This window comes from Mustela nivalis (assembly GCF_964662115.1).
Source record: "Mustela nivalis genome assembly, chromosome: 4".
Classification (NCBI taxonomy): Eukaryota; Metazoa; Chordata; class Mammalia; order Carnivora; family Mustelidae; genus Mustela; species Mustela nivalis.
The window spans coordinates 56,736,755-56,755,665 of record NC_139023.1 but is presented as its reverse complement, the minus strand read 5'-3'; the positions used below and the strand labels follow the sequence as shown (position 1 = coordinate 56,755,665).

The 18,911-nt window shown below is 35.6% G+C and overlaps 1 protein-coding gene across 8 annotated transcripts in view; it reads left to right on the top strand.

Moving 5' to 3' along the window:
* CPEB2 (cytoplasmic polyadenylation element binding protein 2) overlaps positions 1-18,911 on the top strand; it is a 71,247-nt gene that overhangs the window by 48,876 nt on the left and 3,460 nt on the right. For all 8 annotated transcript variants that reach the window (XM_082727814.1, XM_082727812.1, XM_082727815.1 and 5 more), the window contains 6 exons: positions 4,437-4,607; positions 5,765-5,854; positions 10,436-10,554; positions 10,830-10,944; positions 13,418-13,599; positions 18,362-18,911. The exon at positions 18,362-18,911 is cut by the window's right edge and continues 3,460 nt beyond it. In XM_082727814.1, the coding sequence (XP_082583940.1) occupies positions 4,437-4,607; positions 5,765-5,854; positions 10,436-10,554; positions 10,830-10,944; positions 13,418-13,599; positions 18,362-18,589 (905 nt within the window). In that variant the 3' untranslated portion in view covers positions 18,590-18,911. The remainder of the gene's footprint in view (positions 1-4,436; positions 4,608-5,764; positions 5,855-10,435; positions 10,555-10,829; positions 10,945-13,417; positions 13,600-18,361) is intronic.

Sequence of the window (18,911 nt, the reverse complement as noted above, 5' to 3'; positions counted from 1 at the left end):
TATTTATTTGACAGAGAGGTAGAGAGCATAAGCAGGGGGAATGTCAGAGGGAGAGGAAGAAGCAGGCTCCCCACTGAGCAGGGAGCCAGATGCTGGGCTGGATCCCAGGACTCAGGGATCATGACCTGAGACAAAGGTAGATGCTTAACCAACTGAGCCACCCAGGTGCCCCTAGTAATGAAAATTCTTGTTAGTATGTCCAGAGTGTGATGTTTCTTATTTCTTAGACTTTGTATTACACATCCTTTGTTCGGCTGAGCTTTGCTTACTAGATTTTAGATATACATTATAGATTTTTGATAGTTATTTTATTAACTATAATTTATTATAGTTAAAACTGTTATAGTTAGTAATATAGAATTGTTAAAATGCAGTTATATTATGAATATGCTTATAGTACTATAGTTAATACAAAAAGTTTAAACCTTTTTGGGTCACCTCTCTTAGGTAATGATTTCCTTTGTCACTGCATTTGGTATTTCTATTTAGACCCTAAATATTTATGATCTATAATTTTGCTCAAGATAAAAGTCTGTTAGAAAGACTGTTTATTATATTCATGGAATTGCTAAATTCACATGTGTGTTAGGGCACTTGAAAGTGAAATAATTTCAAATGTATTGACATGTCTGAAATAAGTATAAAATTTGGATTTGTAATTTTTCTGTTAAAAACTAGCTAATATGCATGTTTCCTGTCTCATCTTATTCCTTTTAAAATATAGAATTATTAAAGTCCAACTTTAGAAGTTGAACCACTTATACACAATATTATTTGTAATGGATCTTGATAAGGTTTATTTTGTTAAATAGTTAGATAAAATACTTTTGAAGGGCTTTCTTTCAGTTAATCACACTACTGTTGACTTTTGTTTTACATTGGTCCTTATTTCTGATAGCAGTGAACATCTTATTTATTTATTTATTTATTTAGATTTTATTTTATTTATCAGAGAGAGAGGGGGAGAGAGCTAGCACAGGCAGACAGAATGGCAGGCAGAGGCAGAGGGAGAAGCAGGCTCCCTGCTGAGCAAGGAGCCCCATGTGGAACTCGATCCCAGGACACGGGGATCATGACCTGAGCCGAAGGCAGCTGCTTAACCAACTGAGCCACCCAGGCATCCCAGTGAACATGTTATTTAAATTGAATTTGAATCTGTATAATAATTATTTATTCCTATACAAATTGGATCTTCCTCCCTGTTTTTGGTGCTAAAAACTTTAAATACTTCCAGTGTCCAGCTACCTACAGTTCACAAGCATATAACACCCTTCCTTCACATCCCAACCCCAGTTTTCTTCTGCAGGCCATCACATTTCAGGCTGTCTTTGTTTATATCACTTGTATCATTATGTGTCATATTTTTTTTTTTATTTAAGATTTTTATTTATTTATTTGACAGAGAGAAATCACAAGTAGATGGAGAGGCAGGCAGAGAGAGAGAGAGGGAAGCAGGCTCCCTGCTGAGCAGAGAGCCCGATGCGGGACTCGATCCCAGGACCCCGAGATCATGACCTGAGCCGAAGGCAGCGGCTTAACCCACTGAGCCACCCAGGCGCCCCATGTGTCATATTTTTTTAAGATGATGTATTGATGACATTTTCATGTTCAATAGGCATATACTATAGATTCTATGCATTGTCTCCTCATCCAAAAAAAAAAAAAAAAAAAACACCTTTCATTCCATCTTGAAAGAAGAACAATTTCTCTGCATCCTTATTTTCTCTTCTACCTTTTCTAATAAACTTCTAAAGAGTCATCTTTTGGTGTCATTATAAATGAATGAATTATATGTAGCATGAATCCCATCCAACTTTCCTAAAATTGCTTACTTTCAAAGATCGTGCGTGTCCTTGAACATGTTTTTAAAATGATTACCTTAACATCTCACACTGTTACTGCATGGCTCCTTTTTTTTTTTCTTTTTTTCTTTTATTACATTTTGCTTTGGCACTGTGTTGGCAATATTTTGGCTTCTCTTATACTTTTCTTACCACTCCTTTCTTGAGCTCCTTGAATGTTCCGTTACTTCCTTGTAAGTTTACCAAGGAGCTACCTCATCATTTCTCTCTGGAGTTGTCTTCAGTGATATTACAGAGAACCTTCAAATACCATTTCTATAAAGTTGACTCTCAGAAATGTGGCTTATTACCTTTCTCCACTCAATTTGCAATCTCCTCCCTTACATTTAATTCTGAACATCCTCCTAGCCTATGCAGCTTTACATACCTACCCTTCCTTTTTCTTTTTTTCTTTCAAGCTTTTATATAAATTCCAGTTTTTTAACATACAGTATAAGATTGGCTTCAGGTGTAAAATTTAGTGATTCATCACATAAATACAATCCCTGGTGCCCTCCTTAATCCCCAACATTATTTCACCATCCCCCTGCCCACCTCTCCACCATCAACTTTCACTTTGTTCTGAATAGTAAAGAGTCTATTTCCTGGTTTGCCTTTCTTCTTCCCCTGCCCTGGTTCATCTGTTTTATTTCTTAAATTCCACACATGAGTGAAGTCATACGGTATTTGTCTTTGTCTGACTAACTTCATTTAGCATAATACTCTCTAGCTCGATCCACATCATTGCAAATGGCAAGATTTCATTCTTCATGATGACTGAATAATACTCCATTGTACGTAGATATACAGCATCTTTATCCATTCATCAGTTGATGAACATTCGGGTTTTTTCCATGATTTGGCTATTATGGATAATTCTGTAAACATCAGGATGCATGTATCCCTTTGAATCAGTGTTTTTTTTGTATCCTTTGAGCAAATACCCAGTACTGTAATTACTGGCTCATAGGGTAGTTTTATTTTTAATTTTTTTATTTAATTTTTTGAGGATCCTCCATACTGTTTTCCAGAGCGGCTGCACCCTTTTGCATTCCCACCAACAGTGTAAGAGGGTTCCCCTTTTCTGTATCCTTGCTGACACCTGTCCTTTCTTGAGTTGTTAATTTTAGCCTTTCTGACTATGTGAGGTGATAATCTATTGTAGTTTTGATTTGCATTTCCCTGACAAGTGATGATAAGTAACTTTTCATGTGTCTGTTAGCCAGCTGTATATCTTCTTTGGAAAATGTCTGGGTGTCCTGCCAATTTTTTAACTGGATTGCTTTTTTGTGTATTCAGTTTTATAAGTTCTTTACATATTTTGGATACTAACTTTTTATCAGAATGTCAGTGTCATTTGCAAATGTCCTCTCCCATTCCAAAGGGATGGGAGTTATATTTCTTGTTTTGTTGATTGTTTCCTTCCATATCTACCCTTTTGTATACTATTTTTTGGTCTTTACTGTCCTTACATTTAGTTAATGGTTCTTACCATTCATGTTCTAATTCTTTTAGTTCTTCATTTCCAGTTTTTGACTAGCCTCAAAGCTGTTTTATTACTTGTACTCTCCTTATTTCCAACATGTAGTAGTCAATTTTGACTACTCCCTATTTCTTAAATTCATATTTTCTTCTTTTCTCTTATGTTTCTCCTTCTACTTGGAAAATATACTCAAAACCATGTTCTAATAAATATTTCTATTTGGAAATATCTTACCCTCTCTAATGCACTGAGTAAATTCCACTAGCTTTCCCTTTTTACCACAATTGTCATTCAGTCTCACTTGGGAATTTAAGAAATTACCTGTTTATTAGCCAGCCTACTCCCTTCCTCCAACAAAATTCCTCTGAAGTATTTTAAAGCTTTCTTAAGGATATGTGCCATAGTTATATGTATAGATCTTATCTTTTCTAAATGTACATTCTCTGAGAGCAGGGTACTATATTTTATTAGGTCATTTTATTTTTTTGATCCCCACGGAGTGTAGCATGAGGATTGCTGCAGAGAATTATATAGGACGTGCCCTGGACAAAGGGTTGCACCCTTGAAGGGTGAGCTCAGATGGGCACCAGAGTCCTAGAGGGTGATGCCTTTTCCTGTTTTGCACATTTGAAGACGCCCCATCTGCATGTGTAATCAATTAATTCAAAGCCTTATATGCAAGTCTTATTTGTTGCCTTTGTCCTTACTTAACTGTGGTCTGCAAGTGGCTTTTTATTATGTGCTTTTATCTATTTAGTCTTTGCCATTTCCCTTTTGCCACCAATTTCTCAAAGGTTTCTTCTGTTACACATCCAGTTTAAACTGTCCCCATACATCAGATTCTTAGTGCTTTCCATAAAACATTGAAATGATCCAGTGTTTGTTTGCAGTATAATTGTTGTCATATGACTACATTTATTTCTAAGTCATTCTTCAGACTGCTTCTCTTTTGAATCCCAGTAATTAAAAGCTTGAACTATCTGAATTTCCCTTATTTTTTTTATGCCTGTATCACCTTCATGTTTTAAACCTTTGAATTTGTCATTGCTGTTTTAATGCCCAACTTTATCATTATACCTGAGATTCAAGTTATATTTGTTCTTATATTTTAGGTCGTTCTTCCCTCTTTCCAATAGATGATGGTCTGCTTGATGATGGTCACAATGATCAAGTTGGTGTTTTAAATTCACCCACATGTTACTCAGCTCATCAAAACGGAGAACGAATAGAACGCTTCTCTCGAAAAGTTTTTGTTGGTGGTCTTCCTCCAGATATTGATGAAGGTAGGGTGATAATTTGAGCTTCAAACAAAACAAACAAACAAAAAAACCCTAAAATAAAATGTGAATGGGGGTATGGAATTTTTTACCTTGAGATTTTCAGTCAGGATAGATATCCATCTCTGTCTAAATATTTTGTCACCTGTTGAAATATGAAATAGGTAATTAAACAGTTAAAAATTTTTATATGTTAAAATGCCTATTGTTATTGTATTTTTTTGTAAATAAGATTATCATACAGAAAGTTTTTCTAATAAAACTTAAAATCTTTCATATTCCCAAAATACACAAAATAAAATGCCTGCAGTGCATGACAGTCAGAAGTTTAATTTCCTTGAGGATAAATAGGCTGTTAGAAATAGGTAAGAAAGAGGTAATAAAGCCCAAAAGGGTAATGGAAACAGAACATAAACAGGAAATTCAGGTTATCTAAAAGCTGAACAGATGTAAAATTCACCATTTGTAATAATAACAAAAGAAAATAATTCAAGGTAAAGATTAAAAATACGAAACTGTCCAATGTCTGTACAGTTGTGGGAAGTCTGCCACTCTTATTCACAACTAAGAGGATTTTGCTGCACTTTGAGAAATTTTTAAATTATTCGAATATCCAGAAACCTGTCCTAAGTGTTAGTTTAATAAGGTTTTCATACGAGGAAATAACCTAGAGCATATCATTGTATTTGACCTGTATTTGTTTCAGTGAAGCTACCTGGTATGTGTCAGACCTTAATGAGTAAGATAATTCTTTGTGTCTTGTTTTAACAGACCTGTTCTTTCCCTATGAGATTTTACTTATCAAACAGTAATCGTCTCTCTATTTAACCTGAAATAATGTTTGCATGTTTTTCAAGCCAATAATATTTATGATTTGGTATACTATCAGTCCTTTAGTATCTACACAACGTTAGGTAAAATTTTAAAACTCATACTAAATTGATTGCTCTGGTCAGCATGCTACTTAAATTTATTAATTTCTTTTGGCTAAAATATCTGTTTCATATATTTTGTCAGTAAGGATATTAGACATGTTTTCGGTTTTCATGTTTATCTTAGAGCACTTGGTACTTTTAAATATTAAATCTTTAACTTATAAATATGGGTTTTTTTAATGAAGTATTAAAACTAATTTCTAATGTGTATTATTGTACTTTTTTAAGATGAAATAACTGCTAGCTTCAGAAGATTTGGGCCTTTGGTAGTAGATTGGCCTCATAAAGCAGAAAGCAAGTCCTATTTTCCACCAAAAGGTAAGATTTTTTATTGTTAATATTTTCTAGGGAATCAGTTTTATGAGAGCAAATAAGACAATGCCAATTACTTTGTGTTTTCTTTTAGAATTGCATATCATCACACCTTTCTATAAAAACTAAGAGAGTAATTTGTGAAGGCTGGTAACATGCATCAAATGACAAGAATGGATCTGAGGGCTATCATAGTTTCACTTTAACCCAGTCAGGAGCCATTAGACACAAGCTGTTCTTTCTCTGTAATGGTTTGACAGTGATTTCAAACATTCAAATCAATGAATGTTTTGAGGTTTTGTTTTCAGTTTGAAGCATCCTTCTAAGTAACTTGGGTACCAACATGTAAAAAAAGTGTCCCTCTCTGCAATGAAATTAAGAACTATTTGAAGTGAGAGAAAAATATAAATGCATGAATAGTATGAATATTGCCAGACTTACATAAGTGTTCCAAACAATAACAGATAACAGCAGAGCAATATTTACTTTGTGGGTTAATTTAGCTAGAGGAGAAAGTGACTGGTCCAAACCCCATTATATAGAGAGATCAGATGTGAAGAAGATACCTAGTTGTGCTAGTAACTCACTGCTAGGATACCCACTATGGCTTGTCACCATATCACAAGAATAACAAATCACTATCATTCATCTGACCAAAAGCAAGGCCACCATTAGTGCGGAGAAGAGGTAAGTTCCCCTTGCCCACAATGAGCAGGGGAGGTGAGTGGAGAGAATTAAACGTGAGTCCAGTCAGGTTGCTAATGGCAGATTCTCTGAAGGGAATAAAAAGGGGAAGGTTTAAAAGCTAAAGCTTTTCTTTGAACATCATTGAAATAAAATTTTAGTAAAACAAAAACCCTGTTATTCTCATGGCTGAGCAAATTTTCAAACCTGGAAAAAAGACTCCAGTAGATCTATTTAATGGTCTGATTTGGGCTCTGGGAAAGGAAACATGTTAGAATAGTTATTGGTATACAAAAACTAATTAAAGATTTCTGGTAATGAATTATATGGGATATCTCACTTATTTGTCACTGAGAATTCTAGTACCTCCATTACTAGTTCATGTAGATTTTAGAGAAATGGAATAACCCAGTGGTTTCTGTTTTATACCTTTAGATCTTAGATTTATGGACTCAAGAACATCTTTTGAGCAGGGATTCTGAATCCCAGGTCTCTATGAAAGTCTGATTAAAGCTATGGACCTTTCTTCATGTACTCTAAATTTTCGCCCAAATTTGGAGTTTACTGGTCTTGGACGTCCTGATACTTAGTTTAGAGAGAAAATAAGCTCCATATAGATATAGACATTCATTTGTTCATCTGAGTTTTAATCTGTTGCTGAGCTTTAATTTGTTCCTGAGTTTTAAACTGAGTTTTAATCTCTTTTCTATTGCTTCACTCTCTTAGCCTCTTGTAAAGTTTTTGAATGTTCAGTAAAAATGTCAGTTAGTTTCTAATATTCCTGCCTAAGTTACCAGTATCCTGGTCCACTTCAGGAATGTGACTAGTCAGTCCATACCTCTGCCTCTCTCCAGTTTTTCTCCCACAGTATAGCCAGAGTAATCTCTCTGAAAACTCATCTGATACTGCTATCTCTTGACCATCTGCTTAAAACCCTTCAGTGGTTTCTTTCAGTTAGAATAAAGGTAAAAATGGGTTTGCCCTGCCCAACCTCCCCACCTCTCTGGTTTCTTCTGCCTCTATTACTTCTTGTTCACTTCTGGTTCCAAAAACCGGCTTTGCTCTCTCCTGCCTAGGGCTCTTATTGTATGGTATTCTCACTGGCCCTAAGGCCCTTCTGATGTGTCTTCATCCACATACCCTCATTTGTCTCAGTTCAAACATTGGTTGCTCACAGGATACTTTCAGGATGCCCCTAATGGTTCACATACTCCTATTGTAGGCTCTCCTGACACTGTTCCACTCTCTCATAGCCCTTTTCACAGCTACAATGTTACATTTTTACAACTCTATAAATCCCTGATGATTTTGCTAAAATCCATTTCTTCCCATAGTCTGTAATACTCTGCATTTACTCATCTTTGTACTCTTGGTAATGCACAGAATAATAACTGACTAACACATGATAAAAACACCTATAAATACTATAGAATAGAAGCTCCTTTTACCTGAAGTAGGTGGGAAAGGTTCACTGAGAAGTTCTGAACGAAATCTGAAGGTATTGTGTAATCCAGATAGACATAAAGGAGTCAAACAGAGTTCCAGGGAGGAACTGAAATACAGTTTTAGGAAGGAATGAGAATTGGTTTGTGTGGAGACAGGTACACATTTTTTTGCCTGAGCCTCTTGTTCATGTAACAGGATGATGGACTCTAAGCCTAGAAAGATGTGTTGGCACAAATTTAATCAAACAGAATAGTTGCTGCCTTTGTTGCTGTTGTTGTTGTCATTGTGGTTTTTGTGGTGATGGTTAGTTTATTTTCTCAAACTGAAAACAAAGCAAAAAGACCTGAATAAAGCGGTACCGGCAAATCGTAGTTTGGGGTACAATCATAGTTAATTGTCATTGCCAAAGACCAGTGTTTCCAAACCTTGTCCTTTTAAGCAGTTTTGACATTGTTGTAATTCATCTTCCATGGTTTGGAAACACTGATGCACAAAGCATCCAGTTAGTGAAGCTCCCTTGTAATTAAGGCAGCGACATGAGCCCTTGGAGATGGAGCCACATGTGTACATATGTTTCTTTTACAGTGAATGAGGTTCACCCTATGTGAGTATAAGTTTGCTGTACAGTATGTTTTTGGTAAAAGTATTTTAATATTTAATGGTTTGCCTTAGCTAGAACGTAATTTACCTGCCATGTTGCTTAATTAGTTTTGTGATACAAACATTTCTTACCTAATAATTACACAAGTCATTAATAGTAGGAATATTGAATGTAGAGGTGCCTGGGTGGCTCAATTGGTTAAGCGTCTGCCTTTGCCTCAGGTCATGATCTCAGGATCCTGGGATGCAAGCCCTGTGTCAGGCTCCCTGCTCAGTGGGAGCCTGCTTATCCCTCCCACCACCACCACCCTCATGCGCTCTCTCTCTCTTTTTCTCTCAAAATCTTAAAAAAAAAAAAAAAAAGTATTGAATGTAAAGTATCACTTTAAAACTAACCAAAATTAAAACATTAATATCAAAAATTAATATCACAAATAACATTAAATTTACTGAATTTAAAATATTTTGTAAATTGGTCTTATATCCTCTGTTATTACAAAAGAGTTACAACTCGCAAATCTTTGTGTCAAAATTAAAGCCTTCACTTAAAACAAGTTTTCATTTTTTTATTTTTTCAAGCATATTTAAATTATTTCTAGCAGTTGGAAATGTCTGCAATGTGTTTTTTTAATCTTGCATAATCATACCTTAGAAAGTTTCTGTTGTATAGGTTGATTTGATGGCTTATTTATGCAATCAGGAATTATAATTTTAAAATGAAGCACTTTTGTGTCACATCAGACCTTTGTGGCAATTACAGCCATTGTTGGCAATAAAGCTATGTGTTTTGATTTTTGTGTAAAACATGATCTCACATTTACCATCGTCTAATGGAATAGATAGATGTGCATGGCCTGCTTGATGACTTCTTCATATTAGAACCAGATTACAGTTCTCTAGGTTTATTTGCATAGAAATCTCATCAAAGAAAGGGATGTTTGGGGGTCAGTTAATTATCAGCTTCTAGGAATAATCATGTAATGGTGAACTTCCAGTATAAATTTTGATACCTTCTTTTTATACTGAAGTCTGTTCTGCTTGAAGAATGACAATCTGTTATCACAAAGAGAGGAGGAAGGGCGTATCTCCCAAAGGTACAGGCATCTAATAAGCAAGAGTTTGGGTCCAAAGTCCAAACATAGTCTCCAGACTACTTGAAGTGTTCCACGGTTTATCCCAGTAGAGAGTTTGATTTTAAGGTCCTGACCCATGCTGGAGGACCCATTTTGCTCCAGTCTTCTTAAGGTAGTTTTCTTAGTACAAATTTGAAGTTGACATGCTGACTTGTAGTTATTTCCCCTTCCTTAGGGAAATTCTTGCGCCTTTCCAAGTGTGTTCTAGCCCAAACTGTGCACCAAACATGTCTTGCCCTGAGGGCCTCTTTAGAAACCTTCTAATATAATCGAGGGGTTAGTCCTGCCAAGTTCTTGAAGAAGACAGTATCTTGGGAGACCTTGGGGGCTCTCCTGGGTTTGAAATTACTCCACCAACTGCTTGCTTATGTGACTGACTTGGGGCAAGTCATTAACTGCTGGATACCTCAGGTTTTTCTTCTATAAAATGGGAATAATGTCTTAGAGACTTGCTGTGGGAATCAAATGAAATAATTTATGTAAAGCTTTTTAGCACAGCACTGGATAGAAAGCACTCTATATAAGATAGCTAATTAATGAGTATCTGTTTTTGTGTGTATTCCATAGGATATTGTGCTCTCCTATAGAAAGTCTAATAATTCTGGTTCTCTCTGATAGTTAATTTTTTTTCTTTTGCAAAAGCATCTGTTTTCTAAATAGTATTGAAATTTGGGCTGAAATCACTTCCTTTGCAATATTGCCTCATTTTTAATGGTTATTACAGGCTATGCATTCCTTCTCTTTCAAGAAGAGAGCTCAGTTCAAGCACTAATTGATGCTTGTATTGAAGAAGATGGAAAACTCTATCTGTGTGTTTCCAGTCCCACCATTAAGGACAAACCAGTAAGTAAATACTGTATGTGAACCTTGGGCTACAAATGCGAGTTTTCCAAAAACTGGTTTGAAGTAATTAATGATAAAAAAGTTAAAATACCATGTTAAGAGTTCAGTTTTTAAAAATCCCAATAACTTATAGTATCTAGCTTAAAAAATAATGTATTATCAAATCCAGCTATACAAAATTTTGAAAAATAAAAGGACTACTGTTAACCAGCACAAAGTAGCATTAGCTGTCAAGAGAAATAAGACCAATTACAGTGATGTGATTTTCTTCCTAGGTTCAGATCCGTCCTTGGAACTTAAGTGATAGTGATTTTGTGATGGATGGTTCTCAGCCTTTGGATCCTCGAAAAACAATTTTTGTTGGGGGTGTTCCTAGGCCATTAAGGGCTGGTAAGTAGAATGTTAACAAATGTTGCTTCTTTAAAATAAAAATTAAATATGAAAGAATTCAGTAAACTTTTCAGAGCTGTTATGTACTGTTGGGTGGGCAAAGGGCAGATTGTTTATGCTCCAAGAGTTGTTTCCTACAGAATTCTGAGAAGTATTCTTAAAATTGTCAAGTAAGTGGAGAAGTAGACACTCATCTATCAATATTAATAATAAACTTCAAGCAGACTCTATAAGAAGGATCCAAATACTTCTGACTTCTAAAAAGAATTTGGGGTCTGTTTATTTTATGTTGGTTGACTCTGATATTTGAAGAAGTATGTTTTGTTTTTTTAAATAGTGCTTTGATAAGTAATAAACTTCTGTTCATCAATAACAAGAAACTAGAGATTTACCAGCAATGTTATCCAGGAACATAATTACCTGTATGCCCACTGTACAAGCATGCTTTATGATTCCCTGTGCCCTGTGAAGTGTGTTAGTGCTTTACACCACTGAGAACATCCTTTTCCAGTCAGTATAGGACAAAACGTTAAAAGAACCATTCACATGTATAAATACTTACAGAATATAACTGCTACAAAGAAAGACTACAGAGAGTAGAAGAACATCACTGGAATGTGGTGTAGTCTAATATTTAGAAATCCTTGCATTTGAGCTGACACACCAGAAGGAATAGAGTTGAGGTGGCAGGAGGATTGTGAGGAGTGTGTTTTCAGACAAAGGGAAGAGCATATTCAAAGATCTTTAGTGGAGGGAAGCAGAGGGCATTGGAGGAACTGAAAGAAATCCAGAGTGGCTGACTAAGGGTATAAGAAGTGAGGAGGGAGACACAAAAAGGCATAGAAAAAGTGAATAGGGGTCAGACCATACAAATCTGTCTGATAAGCTAATTCAGTATTTATCCTCAGAGCAAGGGGAAACCAATGAAGAGTTTTAGATAACTGTAGCTAATGACATATTTTGGAGGCAGCTGGGTTGAGGAGATATAATGTGACCCTTTTAGGAGCCCATTCTTGCAGGGCAGGAGAAAGATAACATGAGCTTAGATTGGAGGTAGCAGTGGTGAGAGAGAAAGGAAAAACATGTCCCAGACAATTTATGAGGTAACCTCAAAAGCTGAATCTCAGCTTTCAGTCTTAAGCCACTATGTAGATAGTCACACCTTCTACTGTGATAAAGAACACTGGAGAAGAGAAATTGTGGTCTTGATTTTGAAAGCAACTTTGTGGTACCATTTTGAGCTCCGAAGTAGAAATTTTAGTTATGCCATTTATATCTGATATCTAAGAATTACTCTTGCTACTGTTCTGAGGGGCCTTGCTACTGTTTTGACAGTAAATCAGAAACAAAGAGTTAAGGCTATTGCCGCGATTCACATGAAAAATAATGAGAGTTTGGAACAGGATGTTAGTTGATGGAGGTGAGGAGATTGGATTTTAGATAGGTCTAGAAAATCAGGTTCATAGGATTGCATGTGTAGTGGGGAAAACAGAAAATAGAAAGGATTGAAGCCAAGAATCTTAGGAACTTTATCTTTTCTATTGCTTACCAGCTGAGTTAGCAAAAACTCACTGGAGCAGATTTAATGGGATGGTGGAAGATCAGGAGTGTCATTTCAAACTAGGTGGTGAAGGTCTATTAAATGTCAGTATGAGTTGTCCAGGACAACAACTCCAGTTGACCATCTCCTGGTGGTTGCATCAATGACTTCAATGTCCAGAGAAGAGGCCGAGGCTGGAGACAGGAATTTAGGACATGAAGACAGATAGATGGTATTTAAGCCATGACATGGGTTAAAGTCACCATAGCCCACAAGTGTAAAGAGAAATCTACGACTGAAACTTAGAGTACTTTGACATCGAAAAGTCAAGGAGTTGAAGAGGAACCAGCAAGGAAGACTAAGGAATTGTGAAGTCGGATGAAAATTAGTAGAAAAATGTTTCCTGAAAGCCAGATGCAGAAAGTAGACGTTAACGTATGTTCCCGTACTGCTTCCAGGTAGATTGACCATTGTACTTGACAGTGGCATGAGCAATTAACATGGAGTTAACAAGGGATGAAAGTCTAGTTATAAAGGTTGAACAAGGAATGGGAAGAGAAGGATGAGGTAGTAGAAGAAAAAAAATTTAACAATTTGGCTTTAAAGGAATAATATAGAAATTAAGCAGTCACTGAGAGGGAGAAAAGCAGAATTAAGAGTTTCGTTTTGGGTTTTTTGTTTTGTTTTGTTTTTTTAAGATTGGGAATGATCCTTTGTAGAGGGAAAAACTGATGATAAAAGGAGAGAGGAGAATTGCCAAGTAATTCTGTAGTGAGAGCATACTGGGTCCAATATGCAGGTGAAAGGATTGTATTTAGAAAACAGCGTAAAACTATTTATCCTAATGACTTTCCCTTTTTAAAAAAGTTATCTAAAAACTGTTGATTTACTGTGTTCTCTCACATTTGATGTGAATTTCTTTTCCTTTTCAAGTGGAACTTGCTATGATCATGGACCGGCTTTATGGTGGAGTTTGTTATGCAGGAATTGATACAGATCCTGAGCTAAAATACCCGAAAGGTGCTGGTCGAGTTGCTTTCTCCAATCAGCAGAGCTATATTGCTGCCATCAGTGCTCGGTTTGTTCAGCTTCAGCATGGGGATATTGATAAACGCGTAAGTTGCATATTGGGAAAGCATTTAACATTCTATAATAAGGTGCTGATCCAGAGCTTACTACCCTACCAAGTTGACAATATAATTCACTCTATTTTTTTATACATCTTTAAATCTTAGAGTTAAAGAGTATTATATCAAAATACCACTGAAATGTAAGACTATTGAACATACTTTGAACTTTTTTTAAAAGATTTTATTTATTTATTTGTCAGAGAGAGAGGAGCAGGCAGAGGGAGAGGCAGGTTCCCCACTGAGCAAAGAGCCCAATGGCATTCCCCATACTTTGAACTTCAGATTCAGTATACAAAATTTAAATGTCATTGTAAAAGCACATCAGGTTGTGGAGTTTTTGGTTGTTGTTGTTGTTTATTTAAAAATCCACCAATAAGGTCTTAACACCTTTCTAACCATAGAAGCAGGGCTTCTTTTAAGAGTTGTACCCTGGGTGTACTTGGGTGGCTCAGTCCGTTAAGTATCTGCCTTTAGCTTAGGTCATGATCCCAGGGTCCTGGGATTGAGCCCCTCATCAGGCTCCCTGCTCAGCGGGAGCCTGTACCCTGGAGCCAGCATGCCCAGGATGCTATGTCCACCATGTGCTCTGTAATCCTCAAGAAATTAACCCTCAGTATGCCTCTTTTTCCCCATTTATCAAATGGAAAGCAATAATAGTATCTTTTTCACAATTATTTTGAGGATTAAATGAATTCTCATATGTAGAAGCATTTAAAGTTTGGCACTGTTATTTAAGTGTTTTTATCTTTTATCATTAAATTTAAAATAAAAATACACTATATATTTCCCTAAGTATACAAAATGATAAATATACAAAAAAAATTAAACACACAAAATAATTATCCTAAACTTTAAAACATTTACTCTTCAGTTGCATTGTATAGGTAATCACAGTAAAAATTTTTAGGAAGTCCAATGAATATTCGTTAACTAAAAGCCACCCCACTGAATAATTCCTAGTACTGATTACCATTGAAAATAGGGAAAAGGAGTGACCCAAACTCAGTTGTTCAATTGCAAATCTATTTCATACTAAAATTTGCTCATAGTGCATATATATACAGCTAAGCAATATTTTAAAATAATCATGTTTGCATTGTATTACAGATGAGATATGCTAAGAATTAGAGGTAATTTAACTTTTTGTATATCCAAATTAAAAGATATAACTTGAGTATTTTTTTTTCCCCCAGTGTAACAGTTTCTTGAAGTTTCTTCTCTGAGGCTGTTTGTATATATTAAAAGACTATTTTGGAGGCAGTGGAGCTGGTTTAGAAGTATGGATTGACTAATTGTGGACTCTAAAAGTAGTCATTAGTTTAATTACCAAGCCATCCCATATAGAAAACAAACCAAAAAAAGTACAGCATAGGTTCAGTTCATACAAGCTGAGTGATTTTTTTTTGCATTGTTACTTAAACTTTTGCAACACACACAGTCTCACCATCTAAGTGGAAGGTGTCTGCTTTAATTACACCATGCAGGAAAATTTGTTGAACTGGAGTTCCTGTAATCCAGTGGTTTTCACCCTCAGCTGCAGAATAAAGTCACCTGGGAATTTAGAAAAATCTTGACGGCTGGATTCCCCCATCCTCCGACCCCAAAGATTTTGTTACAACTGTTCAGGGGCAGAGGAAATTTGTAAAGCTTCCAGGCGATTCTAATGTGCAGCCATGATTGAGACCATGTATCTAGTCTAACCCTGACTTTTGCAAAGAAGTGGTCTAGTCAACTGAGGAGATTACCTACATTGTATAAAATTATAGTTATTTAGCATGCAGGAGCACAGGGAAAACATCCTTGCAGTGTCCTGCCTCATTCTTGTTTCCAAAATGATAGTAAAGGACCAGTTATTTGGGGCAGAATATGGATTCCTAAAGAGCAATTCAGATGCACAGCAAGTGAATTCAGAAACACATGCATGCCTTCTTAGAAAGGCATTACAGTGCCTGAGAGAAAAGTTTAATTTTTAAGATATGAGCTGCTTAAGGTATATTTTGAACTATTTATGAAATAATTTGAGAGCTATCTGGCTGGTTCAGTTGAGAATGTGACTCTTGATCTTGGGGTTATGAGTTCGAACCCCATGTTGGGTGTAGGGATTACTTAAAAATAAAATCTTTAAAAAAAAAAAAAGAAAGAAAAGAATTAAAGAATTTGAGCTTGCTCACACACACACACACACACACACACACACACAATTGATCTTTATACCTTTCATGTCTCTAGTATGAATGTAGATATTAAACCATAACAACTGATTAATTTTAAATTTATAACTGATAACCCAGAGATTTGGGAAGGATTGAAATTGTTTACTCAACTTGATCTTTTGGCTCATGAGCTCTTTGAGGTTTAATTCCTATCTCCCCAAAAGCTGGGAAACACCATCACCACAAAAGTGTAATTCATTGTAATTTTGTATGTTACTCCATGAGTAATAATACTCACTGTGCCTTCTGGTACTTACTGAAGGGAGTTGTGTTGAAGTTCAAGTTGGATAATTAAGTATGAATTATTTCATTAGTTGTGAATCCAGGTGGCAGAGTATTCCAGATAGGTTCTCTGAAGTGAAATTAGGGAGGGACGTCATAATGGAAAGTAAGAATAGGCACAGAATTGATGAGACTCCCAACACCTTTTCACACATGCAAGAGCTCGTTTTTAGAGGTTATTAATCAGAAATAATCTGAATACTCTCTCTAAAATCATAAGTTTAAAATCCAGTTTACTATCTTTAAAGTCTGTGATTTTGAAGGTAATTAGATTAGCTTCATAAAATAATATCTAGAAGTTTGAAATACAAATAATTGAAATCATTGCATTTTGAAATTTAATTCAGCAGTTTTACATTCAGTAACTCCTAAGCACCAAGTATTTTATGAGGTATTATGGAAATGAAGTAAACCACACAGACACTCTTTAATTACAGTAGAGACAAGAGGTATAATCAAGAAAACATATGTAAATGTACCACATTTATTCAGATAGTTTCTACTTTGTGCTAGATATTCTGCTAGATCCTCTTACTAAGTACGTATTGAACAGACACTTTCCCTGTGCTCATTTGATTATCATCTAGTAAAATGAAATTCAGTAATTCTCATGGCACTTTGAGATATTCTTTGGTAATTTCTTTGATTATAGTTATTATATATTATTATAACAATATTATGTAGTTATAGCTATGTGTGTGTGTATAGTTAGTTTTAGTTACATAATATTATAATGAAGATAATGAATCAGAAATAGACTGACAATCAAGATAGGATCCATAATAGAAAAAAATTAAAAAATAAAGATTGAGCATAAAAATTTTAGACCAAGTGTCAAAGATCTTTTAAAAAAATCAATGGAAAAAAGGTTAAAAATCCTTAATTGGCAAAGAGGATTCACTTCAAAAAAAAAAAAAAAAACCTCCATTGGGAAAATACTCAAAAGATACAGACTATTCAGAAAAGCAAAATGTTAAATGTACATAGAATGCTTTTCCAGCCCTAATCAGTGAAATGCAAATATAAACAACAACTTAATTTCATTACCTTTCTATCAGATGTTTGTTTTATAGTCCTTTTCATCACCTTTTAGGTTTTTCCCTATTCGTTGTTGCTCTTGTGAAAAATAATGCTTCCGAAAATACCCTTATATGTGCATTTTCTGCACACATGCAAGTGTTAATACATTCAGAATAGAAATTGTTGGCTTGTTATTTGTTTACCTTTGGCAAACACTTCTTTATCTCTAACCAAACCCTTTAAACATTCAGTTTTCTCTCTTCTTAGGAAAGCCTGAAGTCTTAGGCTGCCTGGCACATTAAGTCAGACGAAGGTAGTAGCCCTCCATTCATAGTTATTATTAGTAGGCAGTACTGGTTTAGAGTCTCTGCTGTGTACCAAGCACTGCCTTAAACGCTTTTACCTGCATAATCTAATCCTCACAGCGCTGTGAAGCGATTCTAGGATTCTTCTCAATTTACAAACCTGGAAAATGAGGTTTAAATTAGCCCTCAAAGCTGACCGTGGTCTGAGGTCTTCTGAGTCAGGCCTTCTCAATGGGCCTCTTTGACTTTGTATCTCATAAATTCACAGAAGTCTAGATAAGCCTTTAATAAGATTATCCACAATTCTGGTATGTGTGCACCAAGTAGTTACAAGCAGGTACATAATCAGTGGTTGTTGGGGGTTGGGCCATCTCTCAGGTGCTACTGGAATGAAGGGGAAAAGGTGTAAAAACCATTTGTCTTCCATGCCTTTCTCTTTTTTTACTCATAATCACCCTGCCTCCAAAATATTAACACACAGGTGTTTTAAAGATGTTACTCCACGGAAGGTAAAGGTAAAATGTTTTACAAATCAGTTACATGTATAGTTTTTAAAAGTATTTTCTGCCATTGAAAAATACAGTAAATACCGCTCAGTTTATAGTCCTTGAAAGAAATATATCAAAATAAAAAAAATTACCAAACTAAAACTAAGTGCTCGTTTAATCACATGATCACTTATGAACATGAAACATCTTAGAAAAAGATGATTAGTGCCAGAAGAGAATGACTTTGTTGTTGGGTTTTGTTTTTGCTTTTGTTTTTGTTTTTTAACCTACTACATGGTAAAGCTATTTCGCTGGGAAACTGCCACTTTCTCGGTGTTTAATGCTGGTTTTTCCTCAAGAACACCCTGAACATTTTAAATTTACTAAAATGATTTCTGAAGCAGACTTAATGGGAGACTTTTTTCTTCTCTCTTTCCAGGTGGAGGTAAAGCCATATGTGCTAGATGACCAGATGTGTGATGAATGCCAGGGCGCACGCTGTGGTGGAAAATTTGCTCCCTTTTTCTGTGCCAATGTCACTTGCCTGCAGTATTACTGTGAGTTTTGTTGGGCAAATATCCACTCTCGTGCAGGACGTGAGTTCCATAAGCCATTGGTAAAGGAAGGTGCTGATCGCCCACGTCAGATCCACTTCCGCTGGAACTAAGAATAGCACACCGGCCTCTGTAACAAGGAAGGAAAGGGTGCATGTGGCTTACTGTGTCTGAAGACGCGACATGCGGAAGAAATAAGTGCATTCTTCTGCTTTCACCCCAGCTACCAATACATGCATCTTTATCAGCAGCCAAAACACTACAAGCCTCTTGTTTTTCACCAAAACCCTACATCTCAGGCTTACTAATTTTTGTGATATTTTCATGTTAAAATAAAATGTTTTTTTGTATTTTCTCCAAGTTATTTTTATATGTAAAGTTAAAATTAGATATGAGAATGTTTTGCGTAGGGGCAAACAGTCTGCTGCTATATAG